Genomic DNA, 27,500 nt, shown 5'->3' on the forward strand with positions numbered 1-27,500 from the left:
GATGTAATAATATCTTCTTCTTTTTTTACTCAGTGTTTTCTTTCTTTACATTTATTTGTTGCATTTAATTTAATTTAATTTAATTTGATTGTTTTAAAAATGAACGTATTCTTTATTTTATTTTATTCTATTTTATTCTATTTTATTCTATTTTATTCTATTTTATTCTATTTTAATCTATTTTATGTTATTTTCTTTTATATTATTTTCTTTTATGTTATTTTCTTTTATATTATTTTATTTTATGTTATGTTATTTTATGTTATTTTATGTTATTCTATTTTATTTTATATTATCTTATGTTATTTTATATTATTTTATGTTATTTTATTTTATTTTATTTTATGTTATTTTATTTTATATTATTTTATGTTATTTTATTTTATGTTATTTTATTTTATGTTATTTTATATTATTTTATGTTATTTTATGTTATGTGATTTTATGTTATTTTATGTTATGTTATTTTATATTATTTTATTTTATGTTATTTTATTTTAATTTAATTTATTTGAACATAATAAACCTTGCAGTATATGCCGGAAGGCGGCGGTGGTGCGACATTAACGTGTTAATGTCTACACCATTTAACCTCACGAAGAAGAAATACGTCATCAGCCCTTGAACCAATCAGCGGAGTGGGCGCCGCAGTAGGCCCCGCCCCTTTAGAGAAACCGCCATCACGAAATTGAAAACCCGGAAGTGAAGAAGAGACAGCGCGCTGCTCCACAGCCAGGTAAACCTCCACGGCTAACCCGAGCTAACCCGAGCTACCCGAGCTAACCCGAGCTAAGTGAGCGTTTGGAGGTCTCGTGACCTGACTGGTGAAGCAGTTCATCCGGGTATTACCCTCCTAGCATTACGTTAGCTACCAGCTAGCTGTTAGCTAGCAGGCTAACAGCTAACAGCTAGCTGTGTTTACAGCGGTTCACTCAGAGCAGCTCACACCACGTGGTACAGGTTAAAGACGGGCTAACAGTGCTAGCTTAATGCTAACACCTCCTCTGTCCTTACCTCCTCTGTCCTTACATCCTCTGTCCTTACATCCTCTGTCCTTACCTCCTCTGTCCTCACCTCCTCTGTCCTTACATCCTCTGTCCTTACATCCTCTGTCCTCACCTCCTCTGTCCTCACACCCTCTGTCCTCACCTCCTCTGTCCTCACCTCCTCTGTCCTTACATCCTCTGTCCTCACCTCCTCTGTCCTTACATCCTCTGTCCTCACATCCTCTGTCCTTACATCCTCTGTCCTCGCCTCCTCTGTCCTCACATCCTCTGTCCTTACATCCTCTGTCCTCGCCTCCTCTGTCCTCACTTCCTCTGTCCTCGCCTCCTCTGTCCTTACCTCCTCTGTCCTCACCTCCTCTGTCCTTACCTCCTCTGTCCTCACCTCCTCTGTCCTTACATCCTCTGTCCTCACACCCTCTGTCCTTACCTCCTCTGTCCTCACCTCCTCTGTCCTTACATACTCTGTCCTTACATCCTCTGTCCTTACCTCCTCTGTCCTCACACCCTCTGTCCTTACCTCCTCTGTCCTTACCTCCTCTGTCCTCACCTCCTCTGTCCTTACCTCCTCTGTCCTTACCTCCTCTGTCCTCACCTCCTCTGTCCTTACATCCTCTGTCCTCACCTCCTCTGTCCTCACACCCTCTGTCCTCACATCCTCTGTCCTCACCTCCTCTGTCCTTACATCCTCTGTCCTCACCTCCTCTGTCCTCACCTCCTCTGTCCTTAGACCCTCACCTCCTCTGTCCTTAGACCCTCACATCCTCTGTCCTTAGACCCTCACATCCTCTGTCCTTACACCCTCACCTCCTCTGTCCTTAGACCCTCACCTCCTCTGTCCTTACACCCTCATTCATTTATTTGTGCATCTTTCTCTTGTTTCAGATTAAACACTCGGACTGCAGACATGAGCGACGTGGCGGAGGACACGATGGACAGCTCTGCGGCGTCGGAGGAGGAAGTGGAGGAGGAAGTGGAGGAGGAGACGTCACAGGAGTCGAGTCCAAACAAAAGCAGCTCTAAAGTATCCGGTACGGTGAAGGAGTTCTGTCAGAAACGAAGTCTGCCTGTGACGGTGGAACCTGTAAATCCAGAGAACAGGTTCCTGTGTTATATTTATTTGATTGCTTTCTTTATTTTAATGTATTTTACTGCTCAGTATTAAACAAAATATTCTGCCTTCTCTTCCAGACTTGGCAAAAAAGTTCTGCAACAAAAAAAGTTTATTTTCCTGAAACACAACTCAAGTTTTTCATAGTTCAGCCAAAATAAATCAACATAATGGAGGTTATTTTATTAAAGAGTACATCTATTGTGTATCCTCGTACATCCTCATTCTCTATTTAACCAATTCACTCAATCGATGAAACGCTTTTCTAGACTTCTGACCACTCACTGTATATTCTTCGACAGCATTCACGCACACACATTCATATGCACTAACTTAAAGAAGCCTGTAACGATGATTTCTTCTTCACTCAGGTGAGATCATCGAGGGCAAGCGGGCAAAGAAAACCGTGGAGAGGCTCGATTTTCAGGCTCCGAAGACAAAGGAGAAGCTCAAGATTGGAGATGGTGAATATTCAACTTCTCTTTTTAAGCGTTACGCAGCTGGATATGAATAATCAATATTTAAATGCGAGCTGTGTTGATGTATGTCGGCTTGTTTCTTTCTCCATATTTTCAGGCAGTGGAGATAAACTGGGAGACATTCCACGCACCGGCCTCCAGATCACCAAGATGAAGCAGGCTGACCTGAAACCTCTGCACGCCATCCTGTTTGACAGGCCGGGAAAGGTACCAACATCTGGATGACTTAACACAAACTGAGAGAGAGAGACGGGTTTAGTGATGAGTCTGTATTTTGTCTGCAATAATGTTAATTTGCAGTGAAGTGAATCAGTTAAATGTTCTTTTCTCAGATGGCCACGTTAAAGAAGAACTTGCGTCTTTTTAACGGCTTTCCTTTTGACGCTGACAGCGAACAGTACTCCAAAAAACGAGAGAAACTTCTAAAGTAAGGTTCTTTTCCTCTTCAGGCATCAAGTTGTTTCCTTGTTTTGAAAAGATAAAGACAGTAGATGTTGTCTGATTGTGGAGGTCAAACTGCTCTCAAAGAAGAAACTCTGCCACAATCTGATAATAAGAATCACTTTAATTGCAGGAATTCAAATTTCACCAACACCAAACTGAAGGTGGTCTGTGGGGTTTTGGATCTGGAGAAGAAAGGAACCCACTCTGATCTGGTCGACAGGATCCTCACGTTTCTCATCGCACCGAAGAACAGCGGGAAGGTGAGCGGCGAGTTCAGGGGCTCTGATTCATCGCCGCTTTACTCTCAGTCTCATCTCATTATTGTCCCAGATGTTGAGCGCCGTTCCTGTTCTTCTAGAGATGATTGAACTAGTTTGAATAGAGAAATGTTTCCTCTCCGTCCTCGTCAGCGTCTCCCCGTGAAGAAGAAGAGGAAATCGAAGAAGAAGCTGTCCGGCGACGACTCGAAGCCCAACACCAAGAAGAGCAAACCCAAACCCAGGAGCTCGTCCTCCAGCCCCAAGAAATCCAAAACGGGAAGCAAGTCCAAAGCCATCGTCATGGACTCCAGCAGCGACGAGGAAGATGAGAAGGCCGGAGCTTCAGCGGAGGCCGAGGGGTCGGACACGGAGGACAAACGGTCGGAGAGAGAGGACGACCGGACCGACAAGTCTGAGGAGTCTGAAGAGGAGGAGGAGGAGGAGGAAGAAGAGGAGGAGGAAGATGATGATGAGGTGAGCCCAAATCTTTTTGGATTGAGAGAGAAGTGATGAACAGAAAATGTATCGCCAACGATTGTGATCATTTATTACTCAAAACCAAAACTTGCTGAGATTGCAAAGCATGTTTTCTTTAAAGAAAAGCCATAAAGTTCACCGTTTATCAGAGCCAGAACCTGTAAAAAAACATATGTTTTTGTTGAGTTTTCAACTTTCAGATGGTCTTTGAACACATCATCTTTGACAAATGCTTCAAATCAAGAAAGAGCAACTAAATCAAACTATAAAAGTCATATTTCATAAAAATAACTTTATTCTATTCTCTTATTTTAAATATACAGTTTGCACGAACGAGATCCTGTAAAAAAAAAAAAAAAAAAAAAATTTCTGCTCTACTCCACTGTTAAGGGATAAATTTCTGCTCTACTCCACTGTTATTAGGGATGGGCATCATCATTTATTCAATACTAGTACTCTTATCAATACTCTTATCGGTTCTTTTTGATTCTTTTGTGGGAGAAAAAGACAATTCATTCAGAAAAGAATCAACATTTCTTTATTATTCTTGTATGTAAACAAAAGTCTTAATGAGCAGCAATAAAAGAAGTTCTTAAATGTTTAAAACACATTCTCAGCTGATCAGTTATCTCAGTGATTATCTTTCATTGATGATCCTGTTCTTTTGATCAGACTATCGAGGATGGACGGCTGATCTCCAATCAGTAGAACACTGATCATTTGTGCAGACAGATGTTCTGCTTGTTGTCCAGATGTTGTGATAAACTGCTGCTGTTTCCTCCTGAACCTGTGAGGGTTTATTTGTTACTCCGGTACAAACAAACTTCTGGTTTTCATTCAACTGTAGTTTCAGTTTTTTAATCCACAAACATTTTCGTTCCAGTCTCCCAAATCAAAGTCCAGCAGAGGGAAGTCGGCTTCAAAGAAATCTGCTCCGATGAAGAGACCGAGGACACCAACGAAGAAGACGGGTCCTCCTAAGAAGAGAGCCAAGAAGGAGGTTTCAGAGGAGTCGGAGTCTGACGCCGACAGTGAAGCTGAGGAGAAGGTAGAAACTAAATGAATGATGGTTTAAAATGGTCACCAAGGAAGAGAATTGAATGTAAATTGATCAAATGAAACACATAAGCTTTATTCTTAATTACACCCTGTTTGTCCTGTTTTTTCTTTCTGATACGACAGTTTTTCTCAAGTAACTGTGAGGAACTTCTATCTGGTCCTGAACCAGTCTCAGTTTAGTCCTGATCCTCTATAGACCTCCATCAGTAAACCAGACCATCAGAGAGGAGATGGAAAGGAAAGGGGAAGAGAGGAGATGAGGGAGGAGAGAGAGGAGACGAGTAGGGAGGAGAGGAGCAGGAGGGATGAGGATGAAGGAGGAGAGAGGAGAGGAAAGAGATGAGAGGGCGAGGAGAGGATGGGGAGGAAAGAGAGAGCAGAGGAGGAGAGAGGGAGAAAGGATTAGAGAGGAGTAAAAAGGAGAGGATGAAGGAGGAGAGAGGGAAGGGCAGTAAAATGAGAGGTTTTCTAAAGGGACTCTGGTGCTCAGCTGCAGTGCCACTTTAGTCCACAGGGGACGCCAGAATCAACACAAAAAGAAAGTTCCTCGTAATAACTTCAAATCTTTGTGAAGTTCGTCTCTCAGAATTCTTGTGATGATGTTTATGCTGACGTTTATATTTTTTGTTTTTCAGCCCAAAAAGAAGAAGTCTGCTCCGGCCAAACCTGCCGCCAAAACCAAGAAGGCCGACAGCAGCAGCAACAGCAAAAACAACACAAACACAGGTGAGCTCACAGATAAATATTATTATTATTATTATTATTATTTGTCTTTAAAGCTATACTGATGACTGTGATTTGAAATTAGCTTCATGATGCTTCAGTTTATGTCAAAACCTTTGATTCATTTTGATCATGTGACCAAAAGAACGAAAGTTCAGAAAAACAGGTTTACAATTCTTTACATTGCCCATTTTTATTGCTGTCAGGATGTCTTTAAAGTCTGAAGTGTTTTACCCCGAATCTAGATCTGTATTTCATGTTAATCAGATTTGGCAGTTCAATATGAAGATTCTGCTGTTTGTTATTCCTTTTTTTGTGTGAGTGGTTGAGACTTTTGCTGTGTCATCCCCGTTCATGTCTATAACCTACAAACACCTGATCACAAGCTGCTGGAATATCAAAATATGATGCACAATGACACAAAATCTCATAATATCTGAGGCATTAAACTATTAGTTTGACCTTAAAATTCTCCTTTTCTTTGTTTAAAAGTCTGTAATAACCTGAATTTAAACGTGAGCTTCTGCTGATTGTGAGGCTATAATTAATAATAATAATCTTTATTTATAAAGCACATTTCATACAGACTATGTAGCTCAGAGTGCTAAAAGATAAAAATAGATAACATAAATGAATAAAAATAGTAACAGAATAACATGTTTGTACAGAGCAACAACTGGAAATGTCAGCATATGAATAAAACTGAAAAATGTATTGCATTTAGAAAAAACAATAATTAAATAAATGAATATAAATGTATTTACATAAAATATACATTTGTGTTTTTATTGTAGAAACTCTTGTTTTGGTGAATTTTAAACCCTGAAGAATCTTAGTAGGTTTAAATCTAATGAGACTGTTTCCCCCCCCCCCTCATTCCTCCCTGCTTGTCTTTGTGTTGTTGTTGTTGTTGTCTTTGTGTTGTTGTTGTTGTCTTTGTGTTGTTGTTGTGTTTGTGTTGTTGTTGTGTTTGTTGTTGTCGTCTTTGTTGTTGTCTTTGTGTTGTCTTTGTGTTGTTGTTGTTGTCTTTGTGTTGTTGTTGTTGTCTTTGTGTTGTCTTTGTGTTGTTGTTGTTGTCTTTGTGTTGTTGTTGTCTTTGTGTTGTCTTTGTGTTGTCGTTGTTGTCTTTGTGTTGTCGTTGTCTTTGTGTTGTTGTTGTTGTCTTTGTGTTGTCTTTGTGTTGTTGTTGTTGTCTTTGTGTTGTCTTTGTGTTGTTGTTGTCTTTGTGTTGTCTTTGTGTTGTTGTTGTTGTCTTTGTGTTGTTGTTGTTGTCTTTGTGTTGTTGTTGTTGTTGTCTTTGTGTTGTTGTTGTCTTTGTGTTGTTGTTGTCTTTGTGTTGTTGTTTTGTTGTCTTTGTGTTGTTGTTGTCTTTGTTGTCTTTGTGTTGTTGTTGTTGTCTTTGTGTTGTCGTTGTCTTTGTGTTGTTGTTGTCTTTGTGTCGTCTTTGTTGTCTTTGTGTTGTTGTTGTCTTTGTTGTCTTTGTTGTCTTTGTGTTGTTTCTTCCTCTTCTCCATATACACATCAGACTTCAAACTTTGTTTGTTTGTCGTTTTGTTGTCTTTGTGTTGTTGTTGTCTTTGTTGTCTTTGTGTTGTTGTTGTTGTCTTTGTGTTGTCGTTGTTGTTGTCTTTGTGTTGTTGTCTTTGTGTTGTTGTTGTTGTCTTTGTGTTGTTGTTGTCTTTGTGTTGTCGTCGTCGTTGTTGTTTATTAATGACCTTCAGCAGAGGACAGTTCTGACGATGACGAGCCGCTCATCAAGATGATCAAGAAGAGTCCGAGTGACGACCAGCTGAAGGAGACGGTTCAGAGTCTGCTGAAGGAGGCCGACCTGGAGGAGATGACCATGAAGCAGATCTGCCAGAGGGTGAGGAGACCCCCTCTACTCCTCCTCTCTACTCCTCCTCTCTACTCCTCCTCTTTACTCCTCCCTCTCTACTCCTCCTACTCCTCCTCTTTACTCCCCTCTTTACTCCTCCTCCCCCTCTACTCCTCCTCCTCCTCTACTCCTCCTCTTTACTCCTCCCCTCTCCCCTCTTTACTCCCCCTTGTCTACTCCTCCTCTCCCCCTCTACTCTCTCCCTCTACTCCTCCTCCTCCCTTTACTCCTCCTCTTCCTACTCCTCCCCCTCTTTACTCCTCCTCTTTACTCCTCCCCTCTACTCCTCCTCTCTACTCCTCCTCTCTACTCCTCCTCTTTACTCCTCCTCTACTCCTCCTCTTTACTCCCCCTCTTTACTCCTCCCCTCTACTCCCCCTCTTTACTCCTCCTCCCCCTCTACTCCCCCTACTCCTCCCTCTTTCCCCTCTACTCCTCCTCTACTCCTCCTCTTTACTCCCCCTCTTTACTCCTCCCCTCTACTCCTCCTCTTTACTCCCCCTCTTTACTCCTCCCCTCTACTCCCCCTCTTTACTCCTCCCCTCTACTCCCCCTCTTTACTCCTCCTCTTTACTCCTCCCCTCTACTCCTCCTCTTTCCTCCTCTTTACTCCTCCTCTTTACTCCTCCTCTTTACTCCTCCTCTTTACTCCTCCTCTTTACTCCCAGATGACCGTGATATGTTTTTATATTTTAGTGTATTTATTTTCTTAATGAGTCTTTTGTTGTTTTCAGGTGTTTGACACGTTCCCCGACCACGACCTGACCAACAAGAAGGATTACATCAAACAGACCGTCAAATCTGTGAGCGCACACACACACACACACACACACACACGCACACACACACACACACACACACACACAAACAGTGTTTTTAGTTTATGATATACAACATTTTACCAGATTACATTGAACACATCATGATAACGTTATAATTGAACGAGTTGTTTGGTTTTAGACGGTTGGCTGCATTAAATTAGATATTTTTGGAGACCTCGCTTTAGAAGAACAGTTTTGATTAAATGATTAGTTACATGATTAAAAACATCTCATGCAAAAATAAAGAAAACATTTAATTGCTGCTGAGTGATTTTTATGATTTATGTAGTTCCTGCTGTTCTCCAGCAGAGGGCGGTAAAGGTGAAGAAACTGACAAAGTTAACAATGAGGTTCAGGTACATGATGATGTGTTCAATGTAATCTGTAAAATGTAGTGTTGGTGATGAACTAGAATAAATCCAGCAGTTTGAAGGAGATGTTTTCACATTAATATAAAATAGATATTAGAGATGAATTATGATGTTTAACTTCCTAACACTAGCTCTAAGAGTATAACACATCATTAACACTAATAATGTTTATCAATAAAAATACAATATTTTATTTCCTTGTCATCTTACACACAAAAGTCTTCTGTTGTTATTATTAATATAATAATAATAATAATTATTATCTCTTGATTTTTCTCTAAATGTTTCCTCACAGCTCATCACATGAAGATCTGAAGAATGAAGTTCAACATCACAGGAAAAAGATTTTCATTAGTTTCATATCAAGTTTGTTTTTCATAGTTTTCTACATGATTGTTTTTTTTTATTAATGTGTGCGTTGTGAATAGATTTTCAGATTAGAGTTCGTCATCAACAAGTTTAACGTTTTCAGGCAGACTCATGAGAAAAAAGACGATAAAAACATTGAACTTTTATTTTTCTAAACTTTCAGAAACTCAAATGTCGTTTTTTTTCTTTGTGTAAAGTTCGTCGACTTTAACTCGTCGTGTTTCGGCAGCAGGAGAAAGTCTTTAATTAACATGTCTGGATTAAGGTTTGTACATATGTTTCTAACTAGTGAAGCTATTTTTGATTAACTCATTATTTTGTTTTGTTTTTCTCTTTCAAACATTAATTTACAATTTAAATCCTCAAAGGAATTGTGATAATAATTTACCTTCTGAAGATTAAAATTGTGACTTTTTTGAACAAAATTGTCTGAATGTGGTCTGAAAAATATTTCATGGTGTGCATTATTTAAAAAAAGTTAATTATTCTTGTTTTGTTCCATGGCTACCTACCAGCAGAAGTATTCAGATATTTTACTGAAGTAAAAGTACAATACCACAGTGTAGAAATACTCTTATACAGTTACAGAAAAAATACCTTTTTAAAATTTTACTTATGCAAAAGTATCAGCATCAAAATTGACTTAAAAGTACTCATTATGTAGAATAATGTATATTATGTTAATGTATTATAATAAATGATGCATTAATGTTTTCATCACTTTAAAGGTGGAGCTCATTTTAATGACTTTATATCCTTTTCAGGTTATCAAACAACTGGTGGAGTAAAAGTATGAAGTAGCAGAAAATAGAAAAATACGCCAAAGTACAAGAGCCTCACAATTGTTCTTAAAGTTACTACGAAATACTTTCACTTAGTGTTGATTCTGGCGCCCCCTGTGGACTAAAGTGGTACTGTATCCGAGCACCAGACTCCCTTTAGAAAACCTCATTTTACTGCAGCAGGGTCCGACAGTCTGACCCACTCAGTCCTGGTTCTGGTTCTCCTGTTCCTCCCATCCCTCCTCCTTCTCTCCTCCACTCCTCCTTTCTGCTCCTCTTCCGCTTTCCTCCCTCATCCTCTCCTCCTTCATCCTCTCCCGTCTACTCCTCTCCAAGCCTCCTGCTCGTCTCCTCTCTCCTAATCTCCTCATCTCTCCTTTTCCTTCCTCCTCTCCTTCCCCATCCTCTCTCCTCTCCCACTTCTCATCTCTCCTCCTCTCCTTTTCTTTCTTATTCCTCTCCTCTCTCCTTCCCCATCCTCTCTTATCTCTACCCTTGTCTCCTATCTCCTTTCTCTCCTCTCCTCCGATGACGAGCTTTAAGAATAACTTTATAGAAACAGACGATCTTCTCTCTGATGGTCTTGTTTCCTGATGGAGGTCTATAGAGGATCAGGACTAAACTGATACTGGTTCAGGACCAGTTTAAAGTACCTCACTGTCACTTTAAATATTTCACTAAATGCTTTTTCAAAACGTTAACAAACAAAATCAGATTTTTATATTTCAGGCGGTCAAACAAACGTCTCTGATCAGAACTTTATTGAGGTCGTTCAAGACGAACGTTCTGACCTTTAGTGTTAAAGCGGAGACGCTAAAGTGCAACATGAAGTGAAAACGAGTCACAAAGTTATTAACGACACAAAATAAACAGTCTGACTCTTTTGAAATGATAACAGGTTTATGATGAACAGACGTGATCATAATCTCCATAAATCTAACATGTAACGTCTCTATAAAAATATCTGCAGGTTTTTCAAACGTTCAGACACATTCTGAGGTTTTCTTCAGTTCATGAATCTTTGAAGAGCTCGGTGACCTTCGTCCCATCGGCTGCTCCGGATGTTTCAGTCCATTGTTGTCATTAAATATATGTGAATATATCTTTTATAACTGAGACATCACAGGTTTGATCCCCTTCTCTCTGCACGTCTGAACATAAACTGTTGGATTTTCCTTCTTTGAATTTCAAAACAAAAAACTTTCATGTAATTACGACTTTTTATTTAAAAACAAAAAGATCAAACATTTGTGTATTTACAGACGACTTCATATTTCCAAAAGCTCCCAGGTAATAAAAGATTTGAGTTTTTTGGGATTACGTAACTTTGCAGAGTGAGCCATCGTTTAGCGAGTTCAGTGGAAAATACTGCAAATTTAATGAGCCGCAGTTCATCTGATTAAAGCTCTGACTCCTAAAGACAAGAACAAAAACAAAAGCGTCTTTATGCTGCTCTTTAACGGAGGTCGGGACATTTGCAAAAAACAACTAATACGTCGTCTTCTTCAGGTTTTTCGTCTTTTTAAACCCTTGAGATGAATCTCATGTTTCTAAATGTGGAACGAGCTCTTTGTCTCACTAACCGTCCGGCACCAGAGGTGTGTTTTAGTTCTCCGGCCTCAGGGGGCAGTAATGAGTCCACTGTTTGGCAGTAAAATGTTTTTTTCAGTTTTACAAAAGAAAAATAACTTGAAGGACGACGACGACAACGGTCCAACACCAACGTCCCCTTAAAGACTCGGGAAACTGTTTGTCTTCCGTTATTTATCCAGGCTCTTACCTCACGAGACGAGAGGTAATTGTCAAATATATATATATATTTTTTATCAAAATTCAATAAGATAAGAAAGAAAATTATTTCTGAATAAACCAGTTGTGAAATAAACATCTGATTTAAGGTGTTTTTATGTTCCATCATAAATATTTAATGTTTTTTTGTGTACATTTAATTTGCCTTTGTTTACGTTTTCTTTATCTCTCCCCTGGTAACCTCCGTGTTCAACGTCACATTGCTATGAATTGTGGGTAATTTCCACAGCCAAAGTCTGCAGAAATGTTACTAAAAGTGTTCAGAGAGAGACTCAAACACTCAGAACTAAACTACAGTCTGATGGAGGACGTTGGGATCGGGACTGAAGGCTCGTTTATTCTCGTTAGCGGTGACGTTAGCACGCAAAAAAAACACGACATCGCTGCTGACACATTCTCTTAGTGTACAACTCAAATAACTAAATATTCACTGATAAAAACACTATAAACATGATATCACAAATTAGTTTTCAGATGTTTTAGTAAAAGGAGGTCTTATTAAATCTAAATCAAATAGTTTACAGGATGTTCCACCTTTGTTTAATTATAATTAATACTTGACTTCTTTCTTTACAGTTCTTGTACAAAGGCAATGAAGTAGGCCATGAATATGAGATATGAGTTTATAGATAATTACCATCACTCCTCATTGTGGAGCATGATGGCGTTTTGTCGGTTACACTCGTTGTCTTATTGATTCTTCAGGGTTCATGTTGTTCGTATGTCCTCTGGTGTTTAGGAGAATAATTAACAAACAGCGCTTCGAGCTTGAACACCTTTGTGTGTTTAAACGAAGCTTTACTTGTTTTGGCAAATAAACGTCTGGTTTACTCCCCCGCCTCCGTTAAAGAGCCTGATCCCGGACCGTCAACAGTGGAGCAACTAAATAAAGAAGACAATCTGCTGAACCTTTGAGGTTCTTATTTTCTCTATAAAAACATAAACATACAGAATCTGGAACTCACAATATAAAGTAAATATTCTGGTTCTTTCATTTACACGGTGCTCCTGATCCTGCAGGATCCAGACCAGGTTTTTCCTCCGTCATCGTTCCACTTCTGTGTTTTTTATTCACTCTTTCATTCACACTTTAACAGGTCTTTTTTTATTCGTACGTGTGCGTGGTGAATGTTTTCTTTTGTTCAGAAGTGAGAACCAAACAGGAAGTGAGGAGTCGTCTGACGGGACGACGAGGAGGTGAGACGTCTGTGGAGGTTCCTTCTCTACTTTCACTTCGTTTCCTTCTCTACCTCTTACAGTTTCCTTTCCTCGTCCCTGTCCCCTCGTTTCCTCCTTGTCTCTCTGTCCTCCGTTGTCCTCCCGTCTACGCTGTCCTCTCATTGGCTGTCGCTCTCTCCCAGCAGCCAATAGGTGGTCATCTTTCCTTTGCCCTTGACGTCGATGTCTCCTCTGCGCTCCAGCTGGAAGCAGTTGAACTCCATCAGGACGTCACGAGTCGCCGCCGACACGTGAATCTTCAGCGCTGCACGAACAAACACGGGAACGTTAAAGACGTAATAAAACTTCTGGTAGTTATACTGGAACCAGTTTAAACCAGCTGGTTAGCATTCATTCTGTAATGGTTGTGAATCTCCCAGTTAAATCATCACCAGTGTTTCGGTGCTCATGAAGAATTAGATGTCATTTATTTGTCTTTCAGACTTTTCATCAACAGAACAATAAATCTAGTTCATCTTTCATTATTTATTGAGACTCGTTAGCTGTTAGCAGACGGTGCGTTCACTGTCTTTTGTTGTCTGTGGAGTTCTGACCTTCTCCGCTGGACTCCATACGAGACGACGTGTTGACGGTGTCTCCGAACAAACAGTAACGAGGCATCTTCAGACCCACAACGCCGGCGCACACCGGACCTGAAACACAGGAAGTTAATGCATCCGTCAGGAGGTGGAGCTCCAAGACATTTTAGTATCAGATGTAATGCAGTGATCGATAAGTCCTCCAATCCACTAGTCCACCAAACGACTGGTCCACCAATCTACTAGTCCACCAGTCGACTAGTCCACCAATCAACTAGTCCACCAATTTACTAGTCCACCAATCGACTAGTCCACCAATCGACTGGTCCACCAATCGACTGGTCCCCTAATCAACTAGTCCACCAGTCGACTAGTCCACCAATCGACTAGTCCACCAATTTACTAGTCCACCAATCGACTAGTCCACCAATCAACTGGTCCACCAATCGACTGGTCCACCAATCGACTGGTCCCCAATCAACTAGTCCACCAGTCGACTAGTCCACCAGTCTATGAGTCCACCAGTCGACTAGTCCACCAGTCGACTAGTCCACCAATCGACTAGTCCACCAATTTACTAGTCCACCAATCGACTAGTCCACCAATTTACTAGTCCACCAATCGACTAGTCCACCAGTCGACTAGTCCACCAATCGACTAGTCCACCAATCAACTGGTCCACCAATCAACTAGTCCACCAATCAACTAGTCCAAATCAACTAGTCCACCAGTCGACTAGTCCACCAGTCCACTATTAGGTTATTTATCATTTATACCCGACTGCTGCTAATTAATGACCCCTATTTAATGTTTCAGCATGTTAATGATGTATTGTTTATTATTGCAGCAGCTAAGAATGATTATGTATTATTGTGTTCCACAGCATTTCCTGTGTTTAACTGTTGTATAGTGTAGATATTGGTGTGTGTACTCTCACCGCTGTGGATTCCTATCCTCAGTTTCAGCTGCTGCTCCGATCGGTGGCAGATCTTGAACGTGCGGACGGCGTCCAGCAGGGCGAGCGCCATGCGGGCGATCTCTCTGCCGTGTAGATTCCCGTTCCTCACCGGCAGCCCCGACACCACCATGTAGGCGTCGCCGATGGTCTCCACCTGGGGGGGGGTTATACTTTGCTTGAGGTTTTCTATTTTACTCTGTGTTATATTTCTGCTCCACGACATCTCAGAGATAGAAATATTAAACTTTTTTCTGGGCTACATTTATTTACTTTGCAGATTTCCGTAGTAGTTAAAGTCTCTATAACAGTAACAGGCTGCTAATAATGTCACATCGAGATATCAGTATTTAAAGAGATGTTACTGCAGTACATGTACTTTTACACTGGCTATATTTTTTCCATATAATTTTACATATATTTATACTTTTATAATCGAGTTGATGTTCATCTTTAACATCTTTAAAAAAGTTCAATTATTTGTTTCTAGTTTACAAATACTGTACTATGACTTTTACTTTACTTTTTACACTACACTAATTTTGTTATGACATACTTACATACAAAAAATATTCACTTTTTATGACATATTATATGATTTCTTTACCTTATAACAAACTTTTTTATGAGAAATGTAACTATTTCTATATTTTATGACATACTATATATTTTTTAAATATATATTCATACATTGATAAACAAGCTGATGTTCATATTGTGATTGTCTTTCGAGCTTTCAAGCCAAAGCAGGGGCGGACTAAAAAGTGGCCCGGGAGTTTCTGTCAGACCGGCCCACTCAATACACGGCGCGGGCCCACTAAGTACACGCCGCGTTGCCCACTCAATGGATCGCGCGTATCGAACAGTCAGTGGCCTTCTGGGAAAAATACCCATACACTTAACATTATTTTGGATGATTACAAAGAAATTACATCATATATGTATGTTTGTTTTTTAATAACATTTGGATCCACCAATTTGCCTGGATGGACACATGGAATAAAATGATTATTGGCTATTGTAACACTCCAAGGTAGGTATAGTTTGCTAGATGAATATGCTTAACTCTTGGCTAGTATCAGATGGTTATACAAGTATAACTACAAAGCCTTAAGGAATGAATGTCAGCAGAGAAAGACCACACAATAAAGAAACTGGAATCAGAGGGTAGAATTAGTATGAACAATATATTAGAAATGAACAGAACAGAACATACGATGGGGTGTGAACATCAGTGGTATCAGTAGTGTTGCATGCTGGGTGTGTGATTGTTTGTGTGTAAATGGTGCTGAAGGTGCATAACAAAACAGTAAGTTACAACACCACCATGGATAGCTTGCTTCATCGATTGTAAGCCAGTGACTACGGCTAACATGTTAAAATAGATAATCTAGATGTTGACAACAACACCAGCTTGCTTATTTTACCAGATCATAACGGTCTGATATGCAAGGCTAGCTGTTTTAACGTTACTCATCTGCGAATAGAAAGCTCACATTTGGCAAGGTCAACGTCATCTTACCTTTTCACTGTCACCAGTCGGTGGTTTTCCAAAGAAATTTGATATTTTTAAATGTTTTGAGGCACCTTCCTCCAGACATTTTTTCTTTTTATCTCTTAGCTTTTCAGCTCCACCTTTTCGTTTTGGTGCCGACATGCTCTCTCACTCTCAAAAACTTCGTCTGCTAGAGAATGACGCAAGGCAAGGAAAGGCAACTTTTTTCATTTTTTTTTTTTATGCAACTCAATGTGCTATAAATAAACAATAAAAGGAAAGGGCACAAAATAAATAAAATATAATATAAGCTAGAGTGAGTGATATTTAATAACACCTAAAACAAGAGTTTGGAAGAGGCAACGAAGAGCTGGGCCTCATGGGTTGAGCGCATGCGTAGAACTGGGTGCCGCGTTGCGTGTATGTATGCAAATCCAAATTCTCTACCAATCCGCACAGCTGAGAACACTTCGGCTGTGTAAGAACCAATTTAGAGGTGTTTATTAATAAGGTGGAGATCTTTTCTTACTTTGGACTTCCGAAGTCTGTAAAACACATATTAGAAGACACTTAAAAAAAAAATCGAAAAATAGTCACCATGAGTGTGAAGACCGATTAGTAGCAGTATAAAAGCAGTCAGTGCGATTACTAGGTATAGCTCTTGGAGAAAATTACGCTTGTGCCGCTGTCTTAACCATTGTAGGGCTGATGCGATGATGGGCGTGGGCCGGTATAAAGCGATGGGCCGGAGGTTTATATTTTGGGCCATCGGCCCACCGGGGATGTCCCCGGTATTCCCGATGGCCAGTCCGCCCCTGCTCACAAGTCTAATTTATTCCAGTAAAATGTTAATGTGTTTTTAACACATACTGGTTCCTTTTGTTTGATATTTGTGGATGTTTACACCTGGTAATAAAAAAACATATTTAATCTGCAGTTAACAGCAGCAAATACTTTGATCCCTTTGGATCAATAGTCTTTCATTTAAAGTCCAAAGAGCTGATTCCTCTTTTTTAACCCGTTCTGTTCTGGTGAACATTTCTAACAAAGTGAAACAGTTTGTGTTGATTTCGTCACCTTGTAAACATCAAAGTTGTCGATGATGGCGTCAAAACAGGTGTAGAGGTCGTTGAGCAGAGTCACCACCTGCAGAGTCACAACACTCAGCTGTTAGCTTCACTGCAGGGACCGATCTCTCTGTTCATGTTCATTAAATGTGTGATGTCACAGACTCACCTGCATCGGCGTGCTCTCTGCAGAGATGGCTGTGAAACCCACGATGTCACTGAAGTAGATGGTGACGGAGTCAAAGGCCTCCGCCTGAACCGTCTCACCTCGCTTCAGCTGCTCCGCCACTGAGCTGAGGGGGGAGGGGGGGGAGAAGCATTTTAATGACAGACTATACTGTGACCTTTTTTTACTTCCTCATAATATACTTCAACTGTTTAGACTTTTTATGACAGACTCAATCAGACTTTTTTTTCGACATTCTATACTATGACTTCTTTTTTGTGACAAATACACAGTTGGACTGTCGCAGTGTCGGCAGTGCTCACTGTGGTAGTATCTGGTAAAGGAGTGCTTCAGCCTTGCGTTTCTCCTCGTGATAAGCTTGTGTTCGTTCCTCCACCAGTTCCTCCAGGTTGTTGGCGTACTGCTCCATCCGGGACAGAAGGTTGTCCAGGATGTTGGTCCTCGACTCCCTAAACACACACACACACACACACACACACACACACACACACACACACACACACACACACACACACACACAAAACAGTCACACACTGTAGTTTTTATTTGATAAAAAACTTGGTTAATGTTTCAATATATTTGTTGCTCTTAAATATTTACATCTTCAGTAGGAGCCAATGGGCAAACAGAGATCCACAAACTGTCCAGTATTACATTTAATATGAAGGGCAATATCACTTTATTACTTTTCAATATCAATATGATCAAACTCTTGCACAAGATTTTTCTTCTGGATTAATAAAGTTCTATTTTACCTTACCCTTTTCTAGTCTTATATCCCCATTGACATCCATTCATACACTGATGGCAGGGGTTCAAACCGCCGAGCTTCTGATTGAGGGGCAACCCACTCTACCTTCTGAGCCACATCATCTCTCACTATGCGTTATTTTATCTTATTTTACGTCATCATATCTTATCTTATAACTAAGCATGTTGCTTTGCTTTCATTTGAAATGCACATATCTATTATGGCCTGTAAGATCTATACTGAATATATTGATTAAGTCCAGTTATTCCCTCGGTAACATCGCTCACTTGTTCTGTTTTCTCAGCAGCAGGCGGATGTGGTTGAACTCCGGTCTCTCCGTGGGCTCCTCGGCCCAGCAGCGCTGCATCAGCTGACCCAGCTCAGGACTGTGACTCTGGGGGTCGATGGTCGGTCTGAGGCAGGGCCACTCGCCCAGAACCACCCGGTCCACGATCTCTGCAGAGGAGGAGGACGATGAAAACACAATTCAGTTTACTTTGAAAAAACGTGGCATGAACAGATTCCATCCCGTCTGAGCTTTCAGCCGCATGTCACGGTTCAGCGAATAGAGATGGTTCAGATGGCTTTCAGTGTTTGGAGGAGCGACCACAAATACACGGATGAGTGGTTATTAAACAATGTGTTGAAAATGTGAGGGAAAGAAGCCAAACTGGAGACAGTTTATTGGATGAAGCCGCCAAAAGAAAGAAAGTAGAAAAAGCTGTTCATTATCAACCAGTCTGAAATAACAAACGTGGACATAAATAATAAGATTGTTTTCTTATGAAGAGATCTCCCTTATTTTAATTGCCACGAAAAACAGACTTTAATTAATTCCATAAACATTATGGAATAAAATATATTAAAAAGCAACTGCAGGACCCATTCAAAGTATTTCATACTTGTAAGAACAAGTACTGACAATAACCTTTTACAACTCATTTTCACATACAAGGAATACGCCTTGGTGTTTTGATGCATAACGCTCAAAATAAACAAAGAAAGAGAAAATAAGTACGGCAAAAATAGAATAACAAAAATAAAGTAGAAATTTACAATAAAAATATGTAACTAGAATAACTAGTGCGGTTCTTTGCCTCCACCAGCCAGTCAGGAGTCAGTTTACATCCATGTTTGTCTGAAATCTATTCGACATTTGTGCAAATTTTGACATAACTGTTCACAGTGACCTTTGACCTTTGGACTTCCAAATTATAAGGAGTTCATCTTTGAGTCCAAGTGGATGTTTGCGCCCGATTTAAAGAGTTTGGCTCGAGGCGTTCCTGAGATATCGCATTTTACGAGAACGGGTTGGACGTGAGGTCACAGTGACCTTTGACCTTTGACTACCAAGTTCCAATCAGTTCATCCATGAGTCAAACAGACATCGCTTTCATAGGATGCAATGTGTAAAAATAGTGATAAAGATGTAATTGTTCACAGTATATATATATATATATATATATATATATATATATATATATATATATATATATATATATATTCTTTATTTACGTTAGCACATTATTTTTCCATTTGAGGATAAAACATTAGTGATTAGATTTAAGGCCAAAGTTTGCAGACTAACTCTCAATCTAGATATTAATGCTGAGTTGTAGGTGAAATCCTTTTCCCCCATAATTCCTAGAAACACACTTCATCTGTATCTGTCTCTCCGTCTCTCTGTCCTCTGTGGTTTGGAAACTGAAAACGTTTCCATGTCAACTTTGAGGATTTCAACCACGAGCCTGTTTTAAATAACGAGGCTTTGGCAGCGTTCAGCTGTGAAGACGTTCCACGCTTCAAGTCCTGGAAGGAAAACGGGAGAGGAGGAAGAACGCTGGACGACCCAAGTCTTCAGCTGGAAACCAGTCGGACAACATGCAAATGTTCCCCTTTCCTCCTCCTCATCCTCCTCCTCCTCCTCCTCCTCCTCCTCATCTCCTCTCTCTCCTCCTCCTCCTCCTCCTCTTCATCCCCCGTTCTGTTGTTCTCCGTCGCTCTCTCCTCTTCCTGTCTACGTGATCGATCAGTGAACACTGCAGCGGTTTCCAGACTCAACATAATTAATTTCACTAACGAGGCAGAAACATACTAAATTAAAACAAAGCTGCTTGTCTGATATTTTAGAAAAATGTTCATGGTTAGATATTTTAAAATCTTTGTGTTTCATCAATAGAATTATTTGTTATTCAAATCATTTATTTGTGTTGTTTTGCTATTTACTAGATATTTTCAAGTTTGTCTTCTCTAGTATTTAAATTTTAATTGAAACACTGACTTGATATTTTGAAGAAAAATTAGACTATTAACTTCATATTTCCTTTACAATCATTTATTCTATTGTCCTTGTCTTTATGATTGATTTAGTATTTTTCTTTAAGGGTGAATATTTCCAGTTTGGATATGAATGTGGACTGGTTATTTTTTCCATCTGCTTTTTTTTACTTCCTTTTCTGTTTTAGAATTTAATAATGAATCTTGATCTTTTATAGGAAAAAATAATTGTCTCTTTTTTTTCCTATAATAATTTGAGTGGAACAGATTCTGTTTTCATGGTTGTTGTCTCAGGTGTTTGGGATTTGTTCTCCTTTTTTAACGGTCGTTGCTCCGGTATAAAGATGTGCTCATTGTGTCCATGAACCAAAACATTGTGTCTCTAATACAATTATGAATTCCTCCTTTTTTCATAGGATTTCATTTTCCTATGCACTGGTCTACGAGCTGAAATGTTAAAGTCTTTTTTAATTACTGATGGAAGACGACCAGGCTGCTTCTCTGAGGACAAACAGTCTTACATCCAACATCCAGTCCAGAGTTTGAATGAGGGTGAATCACATGTAGACAGAAAGAAAGAAACATCCAGCATGATCTGATCTGACTTCCTTCACCGATCGCATGTTTGTTGGCGGGAAAACAGATCTGATTTAGTTTGTTCTTTGGAAATCATCCTAATCTTTCCTTCAGATCTGGGTTTCAGTTGAAGGACATTTTCCCCCCAAAAAGAAAGGAAACCACTTGATCCTCTTCAGGATCAAGTGGTTTCTGATTCTGTGGTTTGGACGGAAAAACTAACAAATCCTTTAAGGTTCTTGGATAATTATTTAAATGTCTGGTTGATTCCTGGAGAGACGGTTTCCTGTTGTCAGCATGTGGAAAAGCCAAGAATATGTGTTTCTCTAGGTTCTGTTTGTTCAGCCTATTTATTGAATTTTTCTAGTTATATCTTCTGCATGAAACAGGACGATAATGTAGTATTTATATGTTGATTGCTGTAATTATTAGATTGGTCTGTTATATTTATTATTAACGTACTTCAGAAACGAGTTCAGCAGGTTTCTGTCATGACCGCAGTAAAGTTTCAACAAACAGGCTTGTTGATGTTGTTCAGGTCTGTAAAGGTCACAAGTTCATTTAACAATCATCAGTAGAGATGATCACCAGACTCAGACTTCTCCTGGATCTGGGTCTGTCCACGGTGGACTGGTCTCTGCTGGATCTGGGTCTGTCCACGGTGGACTGGTCTCTGCTGGATCTGGGTCTGTCCACGGTGGACTGGTCTCTGCTGGATCTGGGTCTGTCCACGGTGGACTGGTCTCTACTGGATCTGGGTCTGTCCACGGTGGACTGGTCTCTGCTGGATCTGGGTCTGTCCACGGTGGACTGGTCTCTGCTGGAGTCTGATCTGAAGGAGTTTCTGGTGAACCTTCATGATCTCATCTGGTTTCTCCAGAATCCGACCCGGTGGCTCCGATGACGAGCTTTAAGAATAACTTTATAGAAACAGACGGTCTTCTCTCTGATGGTCTGTTTACTGATGGAGGTCTATAGAGGATCAGGACTAAACTGAGACTGGTCCAGGACCAGATAAAAGTTCCACAGGTGGTGAGGTCAGCGTCCACAGATCCAAACTTCAGGACCCCCATCCAAAACAAAAACGGCCAAACCTGATCTGCATAAGTTTGATTTTAAACAATTTGAGACCTGATCTGGGAAGAACAAGGTCTGGATCAATAGACCCAGTAGTCCACATACCCTGTGCCCCTGTCCTACCTTTGGGGCTGAGTGGGTCTCCCTCCAGGAAAAAGGCTCCTCGGCGCAGCGCCACCTCCTGGAGGATGATGCCGAAGCTGTGGACGTCTCCCTTCTGAGTTCCCTGAGGAGGAGGAGCCTCCATCCTGAGGAGCTCCGGAGCCATCCACAACCTCTCTGCAGCGGGAAGAGACCACGTTCATATATGAGGTCATACTGCTTTAATATGACGTGTGTTTATATTTATTTTAATTAGAATTGGATGATTATTGAACTGGGTATTGAACATAATACTTTTTGAATGTTTGGTAATATTCTTTATTTCATCTTTGATCAGATAGTTCCTGATTATAAACAGAATTCCTTTGTAATCTATTTAAAAAATGAAGGCATCTTGTTGCATCATATTATAAAGTAGCTCTGTAAAGATCTCTTATTATATTAGAGAGACGAGAGTCATCTCTACGAACGAACAGAAAAACTATTTAGATTCATAAACATCACTAGAGGTAAGAGGAAGAGTATTTGAATGTTTGATTTTGGGGTGAGCTGTCCCTTTAACATTAAATAAAGTTTATTCTTTTGTTGTTGAAAAAAAGGTTCTACAGAAAACAAAACATATTTTCCTCAAAGCCAAGAATCAAAACGTTCTTTTGGTATCGGCACTAAAACTCTTCATTATGTAGATGTATCTCACTTCCTGTTTGTAAAAGAACAACTGGAGCACAAATGTGAACAGACATAAGTATAAAGTGTTTCAGGATGGAGGATGAAGCCGTGCCCTGATGAGGTGCAGTAAAAACGTCGACTCACGGGCGTAGTAGGCGTGAGCGTCTTTCCCCGAGTCGCTCTCGGATCTGAAGCTGGACAAACCGTAGTCTGTGATCTTCAGGACGAAGCGGTTGTCCACCACACAGTTAGAAGACTTGAGTTTACCGTGAGACAAGATGACGCTGTTGTGGAGGAACACCATGCCCTGCAGGGGGACAGAGGGACGTTTATAACTATATATATATATATATATATATATATATATATATATATATATATATATATATTATATATTAACAGTGTAGGAGAGTTTGAAAAAACAGAAGAGGAAGATGAAACATGAACCTTGACGATGTCGTTGATGAGAGAATATTTGAACATCCAGTCCAGAGTGATGCTGTCGTTCTCCAGGATGTCCTGAAGACACAAAACACACCAGTTAACAGACAGACAGACAGACAGACAGACAGAAGACAGACAGACAGACAGACAGACAGAGACAGACAGACAGACAGACAGACAGACAGACAGGTAGACAGACAGACAGACAGACAGACAGACAGACAGACAGACAGACAGACAGACAGAGTACCTGCAGACTTCCTCGTGGACAGTACTCTGTGATGATACAGGTGTCTGGAGGATCGATGCACGCTCCGATGAACCGGGTCAGATGTTCGTTCTGAACGTCTCTCATCTACACAAAGAATATAAACTAGTAATTTATGCTACACACACACACACACACACACACACACACACACACACACACACACACACACACACACACACATAAACAACAAATCCACACTTCATCAGACACTCACATGTTTGAGTTCAAACAGGACCATCCTGTTCAGCTCGATGCGTTTCTTGTTGGTGTATTTGATGGCGATGATGTTTCCCTGAAGGAACACAAAGAGAGAGATCTAAAAAACCTGAAACATCATCCTGATCCTAATCTGAATTCAAACTATAAACCCAAATCATGTGATGACTAAATATATGTTTGAATGAAATCTGAAGTGTAAAAACATTCAGTCTGACTTATCAACAGAGAACCAGCACACTGACCTTGTAGTATCCGGTCTTTGCAAAAACCTGCAGGTTTCCATCTCCAGTCATCAGGGAGCCGTAGTTTGATCCTCTCTGGAGACAGACACAGGGTCAGTGTGTGTGTGTGTGTGTGTGTGTGTGTGTGTGTGTGTGTGTGTGTGTGTGCTGACCAGTGACAGTGTGAGTCTGCTGCCGCTGCGTAGAACCTTGTCCAGGTTGCTCATCTGGATGTCGTCCCAGGAAATCCTCCAGAGCTGAGCCACCAGCTCCTTCTCCAACTTCATCCTCCTGCAGAGAGACAGAGAGGGAGAGAGAGAGAGAGAGACAGAGAGAGAGAGACAGACAGAGAGAGACAGAGAGAGAGACAGAGAGAGAGAGAGAGAGACAGAGAGAGAGAGAGAGAGACAGAGAGGGAGAGACAGACAGAGAGAGAGAGACAGACAGAGAGAGGGGAGAGACAGACAGAGAGAGAGAGAGACAGAGAGAGAGACAGAGAGGGAGAGAGACAGACAGAGAGAGAGACAGACAGAGAGAGACAGACAGACAGAGAGAGAGACAGAGAGAGAGACAGACAGAGAGAGACAGACATACAGACAGACAGACAGGTAGACAGACAGGTGGACAAACAGAGAGAGAGATTCATTTAATTAGTTATATTCATTCATATTATGGATATAAAATATTATCAACAAAGACCTGTTTATTAGGTTGTATAAAGATGAGACGTCTTGATCCGTTGATGGAGGTCACAGCCTACAAGCTACCTGGCAGTGTTAATAATATACTATAAGCCTTTTGAATATATATCATTCTGAAATGGGCCATTATGCATCATTGGTACTTCCACTGCTGGTTTGGAGTTTCCTTCGCAGAACCAGAAAGCTGATTCAGGATCAGGGACCGACAATAGACGGGATAATTATAAGGAGAATGAGTTCATTAAAAGCAGGTGATTTGGCCAAAAAATATCAAAATGACATAAATGAAACTGTGAAGACAAAACCTGATGAGACCTCTACAAACATTTCTATATATGTAAATGTTTGATTTAAGCGGTAAGAGATATGAAAAAAGAACCATGAGCTTGATTAAAGGAGTCACCTGAGATGTTCCGATGAGAACAGACAGCAGCTCTCACCTGTAGATGAAGATGGTGACTGTGAGGGTCATCATGAAGATGAAGGAGATCACGATGGAGACCATCTGGTGGATGGAAACCGTCTCTGTCGGAGAGAGAAAGAGAGAAAGGAGTTAATACAACATAAGTAGTCGCGGTGCAACGGATCATAAAAGGAAAAGAAACGAAAAGAAAAAAGGGAGCAAATATTACTTTTATAGATCACTGATCACGTTTTTATTGCCGATCATTGATGATCCATATTGTCAGATACAGACGCCTTTGTTGTTTGATTATAGCAGCTGGTCTACAACGCATCATGAAAATGTTATAATTTACCTTCACCCAATACTAATTTTCACTAAACAGAGCCTGAACGCATCATAATGTAACTGAACTGAACCTCCATTCGTTAGCCGTTAGCGGTGCTGCTAACGTTACTAGCTCTCCTCCTGTTAGCCGTTAGCGGTGCTGCTAACGTTACTAGCTCTCCTCCTGTTAGCCGTTAGCGGTGCTGCTAACGTTACTAGCTCTCCTGTTGGTTTAAACACAGATTGGTTGTTTACAATGTAACATCAGAGATCAGAGACTAGAAAAGCATAAATGAAGTCCTGATCTCATATTTTACTGAATATTGGAGGATAACGATCGTCAGTAAAACTTTATTTACACTGTGATGGTTAACGTTAAACTTTGTAATCAAGCCGCGGTTAACATGCTTAAAGAACCGTGAGGGGAGATCAGTACGAATCACTGATCGACAGCGGTCCGTTACACCACTATTAATAATTTACCAACCATGAATGAATATTACAGTATTGAAGGCTATGAGAAGGTCAGGGTTTAAAATAAACAACGTTTGACCAACGTGAACTTGTTTTGTCCACTCACTTGCGAGGCAGATGGCGTTGTCGTTCTTGAAGCCACAGACGGGAACATCGGGAGGACAAACTCCACCCGGCCAGAGCAGCGTTGTTCCAGGGATGGCAGTCAGCTGCTCCTCTGAACTGTTGTACACCAAAACTATCTGGAAGAAACAAAACAAACAAACATAACAAGATAAGTTATTAAGTTTTAGGATTTGAGTTCATGTAAGTCAGAGTTTACGCAGATGACACAATTCTTTGCCTTTATAATCATTTATCATGCTAAGCTCTATGGTAGTACCAATATATGTCATGCATATAGTTTCATTATGTTATAGCCACATGTCACACCATATCAACATATTAGATAACATTTAGTTGAGCCAAAAGGTGAACAAAATAGAATATAAATGTATTTGTATTTATTCTTAAAGGTTGCTGGACCTGGCAAATGCTTTTTGTGTTGTTTTTTGGTTAAATTGTTGATTGTCTAGAGTGATGCAAAAAAAAAGGACTAAAGCAGTTTGTTGTTCCTGGGTCCCTTCACTAATGTTTCAGTCCATCCAGCAGTAATATGACCGAATTTAACCAACACTACCCTTCAGGTGTGTGGAGTTGAGGTGAACCTGAGATCCAGGAGGATTGAAAGGATTACAGGGACAAGACAGGACAGATCTGAACATCACACTGAGACAAAAAGAATGAAAACGATTAGAAAACGTTGAAGGAGGCTAATAAAAGGAGAGGGAGGTGGACAGGTGTGATGGTGTTGGTGAAGGACAAACTACAGCTCACTCCTCCGACTGTAGCCGGGGGATAATTGTAGGATATTTTTAGGTTTCACCATTTCATAAAATGTTATTCTTTTTGCAGACTTTTTCAACAAACATCCCATTAAGAAAAGATTAAGTTGGTAATAAAACATTTTTCCTGTGCCTCAGTAATTGTAGCACAAGTGCAACTAATGGAAACGCACTGCAGTAATTCCTGGAAGAAAATGACAGAAAATGTAGCAGACAACTTAAACTTCCCTTTAATTTAAGTCGGTTAATGCTTTTCCTGCATTTTCATAATCATATCAATCTGTTTTTATACAAAGAGCTCTGTGCTCAAGTGCCTTACATTTGATTGATGCTCAGTAGCATTTAAATAAATGACAAAATACGTTATTATTGTTCACCTGGAATGCACTCGTGTTGGTGTCGATCATGTTCCACAGAGCGAAGTCCGTCTCTCTGTCTCCGTTCTCGTCCAGGTGGACGAGTCCTGTTACACCTGAGGGACACGAATGAACACATGAGTTCAAACACACACACACACACACACACACACACACACACACACACACACACACACACACACACACACACACACACACACACAGGTCTGAACTAGATGAAGACCTGTGTCGACACTGATTATCAGTATCAGTGTTAAACATTGGAAAACCTGTAATGTGTGCTATTCTTTATGTTATTTCTTTGTTTCTGTTAGTCTGATTTAGCCATTAACAGTTACTAAGATGTCGGGTTGATTGATTGTGATGATTGTTTAACAGGAAGCAGACTAGCCCTAATGCATGCTGGTTACTAGATATGAAACACATAGACTGTTGGCTGACGACTATTAATAAAAAGGCCAAAGGAATCTTATTTAGGGAGCTTTTCTACCTACTTGTCTTTTCCTAGTGCAGCTTTTATATTTGAAAGGCATTAAGCTGAGATCTGCTCTTCTTTCTGAGCTGAGCTAACTACCGTATATTGTATTGTTGGTTTGCTTTATTGGCATTATTAATGACAAAATGCAAGTTGTTCTTAAAAACACAGACATAATTCCAAGGACTTGTAAAATATAGGAAGAC

The 27,500-nt window shown here is 40.2% G+C and overlaps 2 protein-coding genes across 5 annotated transcripts in view; one reads left to right on the forward strand and one right to left on the reverse strand.

Moving 5' to 3' along the window:
* Positions 1 to 647: 647 nt before the first annotated feature.
* dek (DEK proto-oncogene) lies at positions 648 to 9,407 on the forward strand. Of its 3 annotated transcripts, none has more exons than XM_054620917.1 (12): positions 648 to 736; positions 1,890 to 2,035; positions 2,487 to 2,579; positions 2,692 to 2,801; positions 2,927 to 3,021; positions 3,169 to 3,298; positions 3,449 to 3,772; positions 4,659 to 4,823; positions 5,470 to 5,560; positions 7,279 to 7,421; positions 8,168 to 8,236; positions 8,921 to 9,407. In XM_054620917.1, the coding sequence occupies exons 2-12, from the start codon at positions 1,912 to 1,914 to the stop codon at positions 8,930 to 8,932; spliced, it is 1,356 nt and encodes a 451-aa protein (XP_054476892.1). In that variant the 5' UTR covers positions 648 to 736; positions 1,890 to 1,911; the 3' UTR covers positions 8,933 to 9,407. The 3 variants fall into 3 exon arrangements, with proteins under 3 accessions (XP_054476892.1, XP_054476895.1, XP_054476893.1); XM_054620920.1 differs by having other exon boundaries at positions 3,449 to 3,767; positions 4,657 to 4,823; XM_054620918.1 differs by lacking the exon at positions 648 to 736 and adding an exon at positions 748 to 842.
* Positions 9,408 to 10,677: 1,270 nt separating this feature from the next.
* Positions 10,678 to 27,500, reverse strand: part of LOC129108999 (atrial natriuretic peptide receptor 1-like) — a 63,582-nt gene continuing 46,759 nt past the window's right edge. For both annotated transcript variants that reach the window (XM_054620902.1, XM_054620903.1), the window contains exons 6-22: positions 26,820 to 26,914; positions 25,665 to 25,800; positions 24,795 to 24,879; positions 23,827 to 23,944; positions 23,675 to 23,749; positions 23,428 to 23,505; positions 23,193 to 23,297; positions 22,946 to 23,017; positions 22,643 to 22,805; positions 21,851 to 22,006; positions 18,085 to 18,253; positions 17,349 to 17,495; positions 17,029 to 17,152; positions 16,870 to 16,938; positions 14,280 to 14,454; positions 13,358 to 13,456; positions 10,678 to 13,068 (exon numbers count right to left, since the gene is read on the reverse strand). In XM_054620902.1, coding sequence (XP_054476877.1) covers positions 12,923 to 13,068; positions 13,358 to 13,456; positions 14,280 to 14,454; positions 16,870 to 16,938; positions 17,029 to 17,152; positions 17,349 to 17,495; positions 18,085 to 18,253; positions 21,851 to 22,006; positions 22,643 to 22,805; positions 22,946 to 23,017; positions 23,193 to 23,297; positions 23,428 to 23,505; positions 23,675 to 23,749; positions 23,827 to 23,944; positions 24,795 to 24,879; positions 25,665 to 25,800; positions 26,820 to 26,914 — 2,012 coding nt within the window. In that variant the 3' untranslated portion in view covers positions 10,678 to 12,922. The remainder of the gene's footprint in view (positions 13,069 to 13,357; positions 13,457 to 14,279; positions 14,455 to 16,869; positions 16,939 to 17,028; positions 17,153 to 17,348; positions 17,496 to 18,084; positions 18,254 to 21,850; positions 22,007 to 22,642; positions 22,806 to 22,945; positions 23,018 to 23,192; positions 23,298 to 23,427; positions 23,506 to 23,674; positions 23,750 to 23,826; positions 23,945 to 24,794; positions 24,880 to 25,664; positions 25,801 to 26,819; positions 26,915 to 27,500) is intronic.

The sequence above is a fragment of the Anoplopoma fimbria genome, chromosome 20 (genome assembly GCF_027596085.1).
Source record: "Anoplopoma fimbria isolate UVic2021 breed Golden Eagle Sablefish chromosome 20, Afim_UVic_2022, whole genome shotgun sequence".
Classification (NCBI taxonomy): domain Eukaryota; kingdom Metazoa; phylum Chordata; class Actinopteri; order Perciformes; family Anoplopomatidae; genus Anoplopoma; species Anoplopoma fimbria.